Below are 13,387 nucleotides of genomic sequence, written 5' to 3'. Positions count from 1 at the left end.
AATGCTACAGAGCATGTCCGGAGTGTTGCTGGGCTGTCAGTGTTTTGATGAACAACAAGATATACGTGTATACAATTTATACATTGTGGCGTGTTTATTCCATAACCAATTTTTCTGGCCTTTATTGTCATAACAAAATTTCACACAATTGTGTTCTACGGACAGTAACAATCTAAAGATTAAAATAATACTGAATAGTAATGATATTCAATGTTTACTTTGATCAAAAATATAAATTAAACATAAAGACTCAAAATATCAAATAAAACCTTAAATTTATTCATGAAGGTTTAAAGGCAATGAAATAACAATGAGAAATGACCGAATACTGACACCACCAAATGCTAAGAAGGATGTGGAGCAAGAGGAACTCTCGTTCACTGCTGGTGGGAAAACGGTTTATCAATTTCTCACAAAACTAAACACTGCATATTCTGGCCACCCATATGATCCAGCCAAAACACTCCATTGTATTTACACACGTGAGCAGAAAAGTGGCCACACATAATACTGCACACAAATGTTTATAGCACCTTCACTCGTAACTCCTCAAACTTGGACGCTCCCAAGATGTCCTTCAGGAGATGGAGATGGATGGATAAGCAAACTGTGGGACATCCGCACAACCGAGTATGACACAGTAAAGAAAAAAATCAGCTACCAAAGATACGGTGGAAACTGAAGTGCTTACTGTTACGTGAAAGATGCCAGTCTGAAAATCCACATGCTGCTTGAATCCAACTGTATGAGGTTCCAGAAAAGGCGAAACAAGGGAGATAATAAAAAGAGCAGTGAAAATAAAATAAAATAAAATAATAAAAAGAGCAGTGGTTGGCAGCAATTCACCAGGGAAGGAGGTAGGGATGAGTATATTTCAGGGCAGTGAAACTGTTCTGGGTGGCACTGTCCTATCGGAGTATAATACAGCAAAGAAGAAATCAGCTATCAAACTACATGTCTACATTTCTACACCATGCTAGTCATTATACATTTGTCAAAACCCAATTAGAGAAAAATCACACACATACAGAAACCCAATAGAATGTACAACACAAAGAGTGGACCCTAATGTCAACTACGGGTTTTAGTTAATAAAAACGTATCAATATAGGCTCATCAACACCAACAAATGTACCACACTAGGGCGAAATGTTAGTACTTAGGGAACTTGGGGAGGAGAGAACGAGGGGGTGCATGAGAACTTTTTAGTACTTTTTTGCTTAAGTTTTCTTGTAAGCCAAAAATTGCTCCCCCAAATGCTGTCAATTAAGAAAATTAAAAGGCAAAATAGCAATTATAATTAATGAACACAAAAACTTACAATTATTTAAATAGACCAGAAGTTTATTAATTCATGTATTTTGAAGTTATTATTAGGTGCATAAACTTTTGGGATTGCTATCTGTTCCTGACTAATTTACTTTTTTATCATTATGAAGTGATCTCCTTTATCTCTACTAATATTCCTATTTACCAACATGGTTTGTCCAATGTTAATGTAGTCACTGTCGTTTTCTTTTGATTTCTGTTACTGTGCTTTGCTTTTCTTATCCTTTTACTCTTAATCTACTTGTGTCTTTATTTATTTTTTTTTTAAGAGACAGGGTCTCGCTTTGTTACCCTCAGTAGAGTGCCATGACATCACAGCTCATAGCAACCTCCAGCTCTTGGGCTTAGGCAATTCTCTTGCCTCAGCCTCTTGAGTAGCTGGGACTACAGGTGCCCACCACAATGCCCCGCTATTTTTTTTGGTTGCAGTTTAGCCGGGCCAGGTTTAAACCTGCGACCCTTGGTATATGGGGCCAGCTCCCTGCTCACTGAGCCACAGGGGCCACCCCCTACTTGTTTCTTTATATTTAGCAAGTACTTTTCTTGTAGGCATACATAGTTCCCCCCTTCTTTTTTTTTTTTTTTTTTTTGGTACAATCTGACCATCTCTGCCTTTTAGTTGGGGTGATTAGACTATTTACATTTAATGTGATGATTTATATGTTAAGCTGAAATATGGTATCTATTTGTTTTCTATTTGTTTCTTCTGTTCTTTCTTCTCTTTTTTGCTTTCTTTTGGATCAATTAAGTATTTTAATGATTCCATCTTTTTTCTCCTTTGTTGAGCTCACGAGTTCAACTCACTGCTTTGTCTTTATAACTCACTGTTGTGTCATTTTAGTGGCTGCTTTTGAGTTTATAGTATATCTTTTTAATTTATCACATTCTATCTTTTGAGGGACATAACACCACTTCACATATGTATAAGAACTTGATAACAGTATACTTCCATTTCTGCCATTCCTGACTTTGTGCTATTGTTGTTAGACATTTTACATTGATATTGTATATTTTATAAACAGCATATTAGATTGTGATTTTTGTCTTAACACTAAAAATCTTGTATATTATCCATGTTCAAAATCTTGTATATTATCCATGTAGTTACCAGTTCTAGTGCTCTTCACTGTGCATATAGATTTATATTTCTAATACCATTGTCTTTTTGCCTTACTAACTTCGTTTAACATATCTGTAGTGCAAACCCAGTGGTAAAGAATTATTTCATTTTTTGTATGTGTGAGAACATATTTGTTTCACCTTCGTTTGTGAAAGATATATTCACTGGGTAAAGAATGATAGATTAACAGCTTTTTTCGTTAGTATTTTTTCTTTTTGTATTCCACTGTTTCTTAGATGGAGTATTTCTGATGTGAAATTTGCTGTCATCCCTATCTTTTTGACTCTATACATAATGTGTTTCCCTCTCCTCTGGTTGCCTTTTTTCTTTCCTTTTTTTTTTGAGACACCGGCTCACTCTGTTGCCCCAGGCAAGAGTGCCATAGTGTCAGCCTAGCCCACAGCAACCTCAGACTCCTGGACTCAAGTGATCCTCCAGTCTCAGCCTCCTAAGTAGTTGGGACTACATGCACACACCACAACACCTGGCTAATTTTTCTATTTTCAGTAGAGATTGGAGGAGGGTCTCACTCTTGCTCAGTCTGGTCTTGAACTCCTGAGCTCAAGCAATCCACCTGCCTCAGCCTCCCAGGGTACTGGGATTACAGCCATGAACCACCTCGCCCAGTCACTCTGGTTGCTTTTAAGTTGCTATCTTTAGCATGGGTTTTGAGCAATTTGGTTAGGATGTGCCTTGATGTATGTTTCTTTGCATTTTTGTGCTTGGGGGTCATTGAACTTCTTATATCTATGGGTTTATGGGTTTCACCAAATTTGAAAACATTTTGGCCACTATTTCTTCAAATATATTTTTCCATCCTTCCCCTCTATTGTGTGTATGTATATATGTTTAAAGTTTTAGCAGAGCTCATTGATATTATTACATTTTTTTCTTTGTAATTTTGGGTAGTTTTGCTGCCGTCTTCAAATTCATTAGTCTTTTCTTCTGCCATGTTTAATCAGCCACTAATTCTACTAGTGTATTTTTAATCTCAGACATTATATCTTTTATCTGTAGAAGTTAATTTGGGTCCTTTTAATTTTTTTTCTATGTCTCGACTTTTTAAATATATAGAATACAGTTATAAAACTATTTTTATATCCTTGCTTGGTAATCTACCATTTTTGTCAGTTCTGGGTTGGTTTGATTCATTTTTCAGCTCATTTTGGACTGAATTTTCCTGTTCTTTTACATGTTTGGCAATTTTCAATCGAATGCCACATATTGTGTGTTATACCTTGTGGGTGCTTTTTGCATTCCTGTAAGTATTCTTGAACTTTGTTAAACAATTGGTCTTTGGATCTTCTTTTTAAGATATTTTAGTCAGGACCAGAAACATTTTTAGTAGGGCTAATAATTTCCCACTACAAAGATAAAACTCTTGGGACTACTGTAACTAGTGAATGGGGTTTGCCAGTCTGGCTGGAGAGAATAGGTCTATTTCTGACCCTGTGTCAGCAACTGTTCCTTGTCATCATTTCAATCATTTCAAATGATCCCCACCCCCATCCCCCTATCCCAGGTGGTTTTCTCCTATGTATACGCTGAATGATCAAGAAGGACCTGTGCAGATCTCCTGGGGTCTGTCTATCCTCTCTCTCTCTGGCACCCTGTCCAGGGAACTGTAGCCACCATGTGTCCTTGGATATTCAGCTTTATCTCCTCAATTCAGGGAATCTGCCCAGCCTCTTCACCTCTGTGCCAAGTATTACAGAAGCTTTCCAGGCAGTAAGCTGGGGGTAGTCACAGGGCTCACCTTATTTGTTTTCCATCTTTTGGGGATCATACAATAATAGATAATCCTTCATTATCCAATATTTAGCTAACAATAATCTAATAATTATCTGGCAATATCATACAGTATTAGATAATCCTTCATTCTCTAATATTTGATGCCTTAAAAATGAAGGTTTCATATATTTTGTCTTTTGTTATTTCGTTGGGAAGTAAATCTATTTTGTTATTATTCCACTTGTCTGGAAGGTGCAAGGATTAACTAAGTAGTAGAGGAGAAAGGAGGCTCACTTCACTCAGCTGGGCAAAGAAAATGATTCTTAACAGCCAAGAGCTTAAGTGGGATTCCTCAAATATCTGAATTTATTATAAACTTCTAGACTTAGAAGGGTTTGTAATACTTACATGGTCTAAAATGATATGCTGTCTGAAATAGTCCAGGGTGTGAGGGAGCATATTGGCCAGAAGTATTTTAGCTTACTGTCTAATTATTTTAGAGTCATTTATATAGACTTGATATATTCCATAATACAAAGTCTAAAAATTTTTTATCCAGTCCAACTATTTGATTTTCAGAAAGGAAAACCTATTGAGAGAGTATGTACTCTCAGAACTAGTGTCAGAATAGTAATAATAATAATAATTTTTATTATGATGACACTCAACAAAGCATTTTCTCATTTGATATTGCACAAAATAAAGAAATGAGTGGAGTAGGGAGTATTTGGAGATAGCGGAGTAGGTCTTGTTTGTGAACACATGGTGACAGTTTGTGGTTGAAGTAAAGCCAGAGGCTCGGCACCTGTGGCTCAAGTGGCTAAGGCGCCAGCCACATACACCTAAGGTGGCGAGTTCAAATCCAGCCCTGACCCGCCAAACAACAATGGCTGCAACCAAAAATTAGCCGGGCATTGTGGCGGGCGCCTGTGGTCCCAGCTACTTGGGAGGCAGAGGCAGGAGACTTGCTTGAGCCCAAGAGTTGGAGTTTGCTGTGAGCTGTGAAGCCACAGCACTCTACCCAGGGGGATAGCTTGAGGCTCTGTTGCAAAAAAAAGAAAGCCAGAAAGTGATGAGGTGATGATGGTGATGATGGTGACGATGATGGTAATGGTTTACTACTTTTTAGGCTCTGTTCTAAGCAGTCGGCATGAGTCATTATCTCATTGAATTTTCAAATCTTTTAATATAATAGAGGCTACAACGCAGATTCTATTTTTTTTCACGTTTTGACCCTTCTGAAATCAGGATGCATCTCTTGACAGCTGGCACAGTACAGCTGCTGTCAATCGGGATTGAAGATCAGCATTTCCAGAGTTGCACCTTTGCTTCAGCCAATCAACTGCAGGCATAGTCGACCCCAGTCCATTGTAAACGAAATTATCTGCTTGAAGCTCTTTATCCCATATGGGTAATGTGCATTCAGACTCCGAATTTCTATGCTGAATACCAACTAATGCAAATTCTCCGGGGAAAGTTTTCCTCCCTCTTCCTGGTGTCAAGATCGAGAGACACAGGTAGGCCCCAAATGGAGACCAGATGGTGGGCTCCCTGTGAGAGCTGTCGAGGGATGAAAATAACTGCCTAAAAACAGATTTTAAAAGCAGCTTTTCATCAAAATATCTTCTTTTCACTTCACCTGATGAGTATCTTGATTTATTGCGGCAGAAGCTGCCATAAAATAAATGACGCCACGTAGAACCATCTTGGGACGTTTATTTCCCATTCACATGGAGCTTTATAGTACGTTTGTCATAAAGGCACATTTCTTTCCTTTCCAGATGACTGTAAATGCGAAGTGGAGCTTGCTTCACGTGCAGGGTTGGAGGGACAATGTGCGCCCACCCCTCTGTGGACGGTCTATATGAACACGCCAACCCTACCCTGGGCCAGACTCCGTGCGTGATAATGAAGAAAGACAGAACCAGGTGCTGAGAACCTGATTAGAAGACTGTGGACATCTTGAGCAAGGACCCAGGGCAAACCAAGTAGAGAATGGTTTTTACACTGAGCACCGTTGGTGTCCTTGTGGACAATGCCACAGAGTCCTGAGAGACTGAATCCTCTAACAGACAGCTGATTTTGAGGTTCTTGGGAATCAAAGAGAAATGTTCTTTTTGTTTCATTTGTCATTTGAAAAAATGTAATCTGGTCTATATTAATATGTAATAATACAAAATAGCAATTATAAAATGTCTTCTTATTTAAAAAAATGGAGACACAAGAACTTCCCCCTTCCCCTTTCTGACAGGTGGGTTTATTTCTTCGCCCTCGTCTTGGCTTGGGATGAGGTCTTCTCTTGGCACCCTCCTCCTGCAGATTTTCTTCTTCTTTAGCACCATGTGAAACCGTCCAAGGTGTTACCCATTAAATGAAACATGATGCTATATTTCCATTTTACAGGTTAGGTCCTGAGGCACAGAGAGGTCAGTTAACTTGTTGAAATGCAAACAACCAGAAAGCTGTGGCGTGGTACTGCAGACTGGGTCCTCCAGACACAGTTGCTGAGGCGATGCTTGGGGTGCAAGGTATTTATTGGGGATCAACATACAAGAAAGGAAGCTATTAGAAACAGAATTGGGAAAAGGAAAAAGTACAGCTGGCGGCTAAGGCCTGACACGGCCTCGACCACCCTGGCCAGGAGCTCCGGAGCACACATTGCTCAGCAGGGTCCTACATGGGGCAGAGACAGCCCCATCTTCAGCTCCAGCACAGGACGAGGGCTGCCTGTGATCTCCAGGGGAAGCTGCTCTCTGGGGCCAAGACAGACCCTGAGCACACAGACGGGTAGATGCTGCCTGACTCCTTCATCTCTAGTAGCTAGACATCAAGTCCTTCCCGAGAGGGAGGAAGCACAGCAAGATGCAAGCTCGGACACTCTGGCTCTAGAGCTAGCACCCTGCCACTGCGGTGTCCTTCCTTCCTGACAGATGCACTGGGATCCCACTATGGCAACTTGGAATACCAGGCCAAGAATTCAGACCCTTGATCCAGCCTTGTTTCCTTGCTGTATACCATGCTTTCCTATGCAGCACAGCCACGTACCCAGCCAGTGTTTCGAACTTTTTTTTCTTCTGAGACAGAGTTGTACTCTGTCACCCTGGGTAGAGTACCATGGCATCATAGGTCACAGCAACCTCAGACTCCTAGGCTCAAGTGATCCTCCTGCCTCAGCCTCCTGAGTAGCTGGGGCGATAGGTGCCCACCACAACACCTGGCTAGTTTTTCTGTTTTTAGTAGAGATGGGGGTCTTACTGTTGCTCAGGCTGGTCTTGAATTCATGAGCTCAAGCATCCGCCTGCCTTGGCCTCCCAGAGTGCTGAGATTACAGGTGTGAATCCCCGCACCTGGCCTCAAAGTACTACTGATGTTTGCAGGGGTCCAATTGTTCTTAAAAATCCAATTTTCACTTGGATGATACGCTAAAACATTATAATTCAGAATTACCCGCATACTTGACTTTGTGAGTATGAAATGTCACCCTTTGCATCTGGTTTGACAATTGTAGAGGGATGAATGAAAGCCTGACTCCACAAACATCTCCCGTGATGCTCATCTGCAGCACTGGTGAGAAGTGGTGGGACGGCTGAGTCAGCACACAGCCCTCCAGCAGTGCAGACAGGCCTAACACGAAGGATCTGCACCCCAGAGTTACTACCAAGTTCACATCGGAAAGGAGATGCATCACACACAATATTTCTTTTTTCTTCTTTCCTTTCCTTTCCTTTTTTTTTTTTTTTTTGGAGACAGAATCTCACTCTGTTGCCCAGGCTAGAGTACCTTGTCCCCAGGCTAGCTCACTGCAATCTCAAACTCCTGGGTTTAAGTGATCCTCCTATCTCAACATCCCAAGTAGCTGGGAATACAGGTGCCTGCCACAACATCCATTAATTTTCTTTTCTTTCTATTCTTAGTAGAGCCAGGATCTTACTCTTGCTCAGGCTGTTCTCAAACTCCTAAGCTCAAGTTATCCTCCTGCCTTGGCCTCCCAGAGTGCTAGGATTAGAAGTATGAGTCACCATGCAGGCCTATATGCAATATTTCAATTCACTAGCAGTAAATATAGTCATAAATATTCAATAAAAACAGGGTGGCACCTGTGGCTCAGTGAGTAGGGCGCCAGACCCATATACCAAGGGTGGTGGGTTCAAATCCAGCCCTGCCAAACTGCAAAAAAAAAAAAAACCAAAAAACCAAAAGCATTCTCATTCAAAGCTGGAGACTTTACCTCTTACATGTTTACATGGATGGAGCTGGAACATACTCTTCTTAGCAAAGTATCTCAAGAATAAAAGAAAAAGTATCCAATGTACTCAGCCCTACTATGAAACCAATTTTTAGCTTTCTTATGAAAGGTATAACCCAATTATAGCCCAAGAAGAAGGGGAAAGGGGAGAGGGAGGAGAGAGGAGGAGGGAGGGTAATTGGTGGCACCACACCTATGGTACATCTTACAAGGGTACATGTGAAATTTACTAGGTGTAGAATATAAATGTCTAAACACAATAACTAAGAAAATGCCATGAAGGCTATGTTAACCAGTTTGATGAAAACATTTCAAATTGTATATAAAACCAGCACATTGTACCTGATGATTGCATTAATGTACACAGTATGATTTAATACCAAAAAAAAAAATTCTCATTCAATTAAACTTGTGTTTTGGCATTTTATTTTAGGGAGAGTTTTAGATTCTTTCACTCTATTCAATCCTTGATTGATGATTCAGGACAAATATATAGTTTAAAAGAAAAAAGTCATAAAAAATCACTCAAATAAGAGTTACTGTAGTCAAAATAAAGAGAATCTTACTGATAACCAGATAACCAGTGAAATCCCAAACATCTGAATTACTTTTCTACTCATAGAACAAACCCTTGGGGTTTTGGTTCATCAAAACCTTGGGGTTTTTTGTTCATTTTAATATTATTAATTTTATACTTTTAATGTGTGGATTGGTTTGGATTTTATGGTTTTTTTAATGGGTCTGTAGCCACAAGGAATTTATATCATTTTTATGTTTAAGTAACATTGTGTCCATAATATATTTAAGTAACATTACAGTAGAAATAATATGTTAGCACTGAGAGTCATATGTTTTTTTCCCCCCTGAAGAAAGGCCCACTTATTAATTTAGTTGGGGAGATGCTATGCCAGGTCCATGGAAGAAATAAGGCATGGATACATTATATCCAGCGCCCACATTTGCTTGGTAATCAGTTACATTCCGGTTTGTATGGGAACATTTGTTTTGTAAATGTTTCTTTGAGACTAGAGATACAAAGTTGCCACAAAAGTTCCTGTTTCATAATTCACCTTTGTCCGTCACAGACTTGTAGAACACAGCCTTTAAAGAAAACAGCTGAAGCAGCCTCCTTTCAACACCCAAAGCCAGTGATGCAAGGCTGTGTCAGCCTCGACCTAAGTTTCCTCCTCTCGCTCTGGGTGCTCAGTAGGGAAGTGCAGGGGGTGGACGGAGAGAAACAGGTGCCAGCTTCTGTCTGCAAGTTCTCCGCCACAAGATGGTCATCCCCAGGGGCAGATATCCTCAGGAGAGACTCTGTCCTTGGAGTTGGTGAGTTCACTGCTCAGACTTCAGTCTGTCTTCACTTTCGCTTTTAGTCAATTCATCATTTCAAACACTTTTTTTTTTTTTTTTTTTTTTTGTGTGTGTGGTGCCAACATTGCACTTTGAAATTTTCTGCAGGTCATGGAAGGATGCTACCAGGCTGTGGTCCAGGCGCTCACAGAAATTATAAACCATCTGTGAAGAAGGACTCTGTCCACCTGAAGAGTGTGTTATAGGGAAAAAGTAAGACAAGTGGAGACATGGAGCTGCCGCCAGGGGATGAAACGGAGGAAGGGGAGGCAGAAGAGAAGGAGATCAGGCCTCAGCCCCAAAGTAAGGCTTTTTGGTAAAGAAGCATTTCTAGATAGATGGCACAAATTCATCACGGTGAACAAAAGATGATGCAAAGATGTTTAGCCTTTTTGTGAAAATCCTGCTTGTGGGAAACTAAATAATTCAAATTCAAACCCAGGATTTCAAGGCTCTGGCTAAGGGATGATGTGTACGGGGCATGCCTTATTTGTTAGATTCTGTTCATGCTTTTCTGTTTCACTTTTATCAGCTCTGCAGAAGAAGCCACTGGTGCAAAAAAGGAGTTTACCAGAAATGAGTATTGAGTAACAATCTCGTCTGAAAATACTTTTGCAATTTGTTATGCAAAATCACAGTTGCAGAAAAATTGCTTTCCATTAAGGGCTATCAAGCAGATAAACTATACTATGGCTCAACCAGATTTTTTTAAACCTATTCTCTTTCACAGAGAACTTTTCCTCTATTGATACATATTAGAGTGCCAACAAGTTTGAAACTTCAGGCCTCTTACAAGTATGCGAATATATCCCAGGGAAGTTTGCACTTAACTGAAAGTTGTGTTAAAAATGCAGCAGTGTTATTTCAAAAATTGTTGGCGGGGTAAAATTTAGCTAATACCAAAATAATACAATTTCTACTCCTCGTTTTCTACCCCTCCTCGTATAACTATGCACAGACAGGAAAGGAGCTTACTGACCAACAAGAAATTTGCTCTTCTAGGCAAGTCATCTCTTGCATACTTTTCTTTTGGTAGAAATTCTTCTAAGTTTACCTGGAGTTTCCTATTTCTTCTTGAGTGTGAATAACAGGATGAAAGAAATAATTTGCTTTGGGAAGTCCTGATTTTTTGGTTCTTTTGTGATCTTTCATGTTGTTATTAGGTTCTTTATTAATGGTTAAGAACCTGGACTTTTGTGTTGGACACTTGTATTTGAATCTAGGGTCCTTTTTTTGGTTTTCTTTTTCTTTTTTTTGAGACACAATCTCACTTTGCCACCCTCAGTAAGTGCCATGGCATCATAACTCACAGCAACCTCAAACTCTTTGGTTCAAGCAATTCTCTTGCCTCAGCCTCCCAAGTAGCTGGGACTACAGGTGCCCACCACAATACCCAGCTATTTTTAGAGCTGGGGGGTCTCACTCTTGCTCAGCTGGTCTTGAACTCCTGAGTTCCAGTGATCCACCCACCTCAGCCTCCCAGAGTGCCGAGATTATAGGCATGAGCCGCCATGCCCAGCTGAATCTAGGGTCTTCTGTTTGCTGGTGCCTGGACAGTGGGCAGAAGATTTAAAGGTTTACTTTACACCTCTTTTAGATGGAGTTGGGGTGTACATACCTCACAAATTAGTGATGGGAATTAAATAAGATAATATATGAAAGTTAACAGTGCTTGGCATGCTGTAACAGAACAGTGAGTATTGGTTGCCTTTAATATTGGCATTAGTATTATGAAGTATATATGTTCTTTTTTTTTCTTTTTCTTTCTTTCCTTTTTTTTTGAGGGACAGGGTCTTGCTCTATCACTTAGGCTAGAGTGTCATAGCTCTCTGTAACCTTAAATTCCAAGGCTCAAGTGATCCTTCTGCCTCAGCCTTCTGCATAGCTGAGACCACAGACATGTGCCACCATGCCTGGGTACTTTTTCTAAAAAATATTTTGTTGAGATGGGGTTTCACTATATTGCCTAGACTAGTCTTAAATTCCTGCTTTCAAGCAATTCTTATGCTGTGGCCTCCCAAAGTGCTAGGATTATACCTCTGACCTGAGGTTTATATTTTTTAGTGATCTGGCACTTGCTAAAAATTGTACAGTTAAATCTTAAGCTTCAAGGGGTAGAAACTCTGCTTTTTGGTGAGGCTGTATATATTAAGTAGTGATAGCTTGTTTGCAATACTGAAGATTTTGCAGATTTCATCACATATCTAGAATTAATTTTTAAACCATATTAGATGTAGATATATGTTAAACCTTAACAATTAACCTACTTACTTTATAACTTCATAAATTCTCATTTATTATTTCCATAAATGGCAGTTCATATAGAGAAGCTATATGCAGAAAGCTTGGCCTGTGAATCTGAAAATATTTTTCTAGTTTGTCTGCATGTACTTACTGGAGAACCATTTATATGACATAAAGCATGGTTTCGTCATAAAGCTACCAAGCCATCAAAATCGGGGCTGATAATGTCTCGAGGAAACATTTTTGTAAGGACTGTAGTTGTAAAATCTTCAGAGCTGGCATTTGGAGACTGTGATCCAGCTAGTAATTAAGGATGCTGTATCAGTTAAGGTCCTCAAGGGAAACAGCACATTCAAATTAGGATAATTCAAGCAGAGTTAATAAATAAGGAGACTATTAAAAGGTGTAGGGAGGGTGGAGAGGAACCAGAATGGAACCCAGGGCTGAGAATCACAAGTAGGGAGAGTTCTTTGAGCCAGGAAGGAGAGAGAGGGATGTAGAGTAGATTGCCTTAGAGGAACCGTGACCTTCTGTTGAGGGACCCAGAAAGCCTTTCTGTTTGGAATAAGTTCCCTGGCCTCATTCCCTGTCTTTGCTCTCCTGTCAGAGTTCCCTATTGGCTGAGCCCAAGGGAAGCTATGGGGCGCAGGCCTGTGTCAGAATAATCCATGCAGATCAGCCTCCCCAGGCAGAGAGCAGGTGGAGGGAAGTGGAGAGTGGATTAAAGGGGGCATGGAAGCCATAGGCACACATGCTGCCATTATACAAATTCATTGTTTCTTGTTGTATTCGCTGGTGGCAAGTGTTTATAAAAGAGTTGTAGGTTTATAAATATGCACTAGATAAAATCCTTCCAGGAATTAAATTTTAAATTGTCTTTTGAACAATGGGGGAAAGAATCTAGCTTACAGTCTATGCTCTGAAAATGTTCTTTCTAACCATGTGAGAAGTGGGCAGATATTCCTCTAGCTTGTTACATCCGGGTGCCTTCCTCTAAAAGGGTGTCTCGGGGCCCTGAGCTCAGTGCTTGCTGTGTCATACATGAAATTATCTGTCAACACATAGTTTTTGAGAGTCTCCAGTGTGCTAAGTACTGTGCTAGGCTTTGGGTGCTAAGCAAAACAACATAATCCCTGCCTTGTCAAAACTTACAGTGTAGGCTCGGCGCCTGTGACTCAATCGGCTAAGGCGCCAGCCACATACACCTAAGGTGGCGGGTTCGAATCCCCAGCCCGGGCCCACCAACAACGATGGCTGCAACCAAAAAATGCCTGATGCTGTGGCGGGCGCCTGTGGTCCCAGCTACTTGGGAGGCGGAGGCAGGAGACTCGCTTGAGCCCAGGAGTTGGAGGTTGCTGTGAGCT

General features: G+C 40.4%; 1 protein-coding gene across 1 annotated transcript in view; it reads left to right on the top strand.

Moving 5' to 3' along the window:
• Nucleotides 1-9,989: 9,989 nt before the first annotated feature.
• Nucleotides 9,990-13,387, top strand: part of STX11 (syntaxin 11) — a 36,273-nt gene continuing 32,875 nt past the window's right edge. The window contains exon 1 of the mRNA XM_023513526.1: nt 9,990-10,082. Within this exon, the coding sequence (XP_023369294.1) occupies nt 10,010-10,082 (73 nt within the window). The 5' untranslated portion in view covers nt 9,990-10,009. The remainder of the gene's footprint in view (nt 10,083-13,387) is intronic.

Source organism: Otolemur garnettii, unplaced genomic scaffold (assembly GCF_000181295.1).
Source record: "Otolemur garnettii isolate 467f Iridium unplaced genomic scaffold, OtoGar3 scaffold00042, whole genome shotgun sequence".
In the NCBI taxonomy this organism is placed as follows: domain Eukaryota; kingdom Metazoa; phylum Chordata; class Mammalia; order Primates; family Galagidae; genus Otolemur; species Otolemur garnettii.
This window is presented reverse-complemented; position numbering and strand designations above follow the sequence as displayed.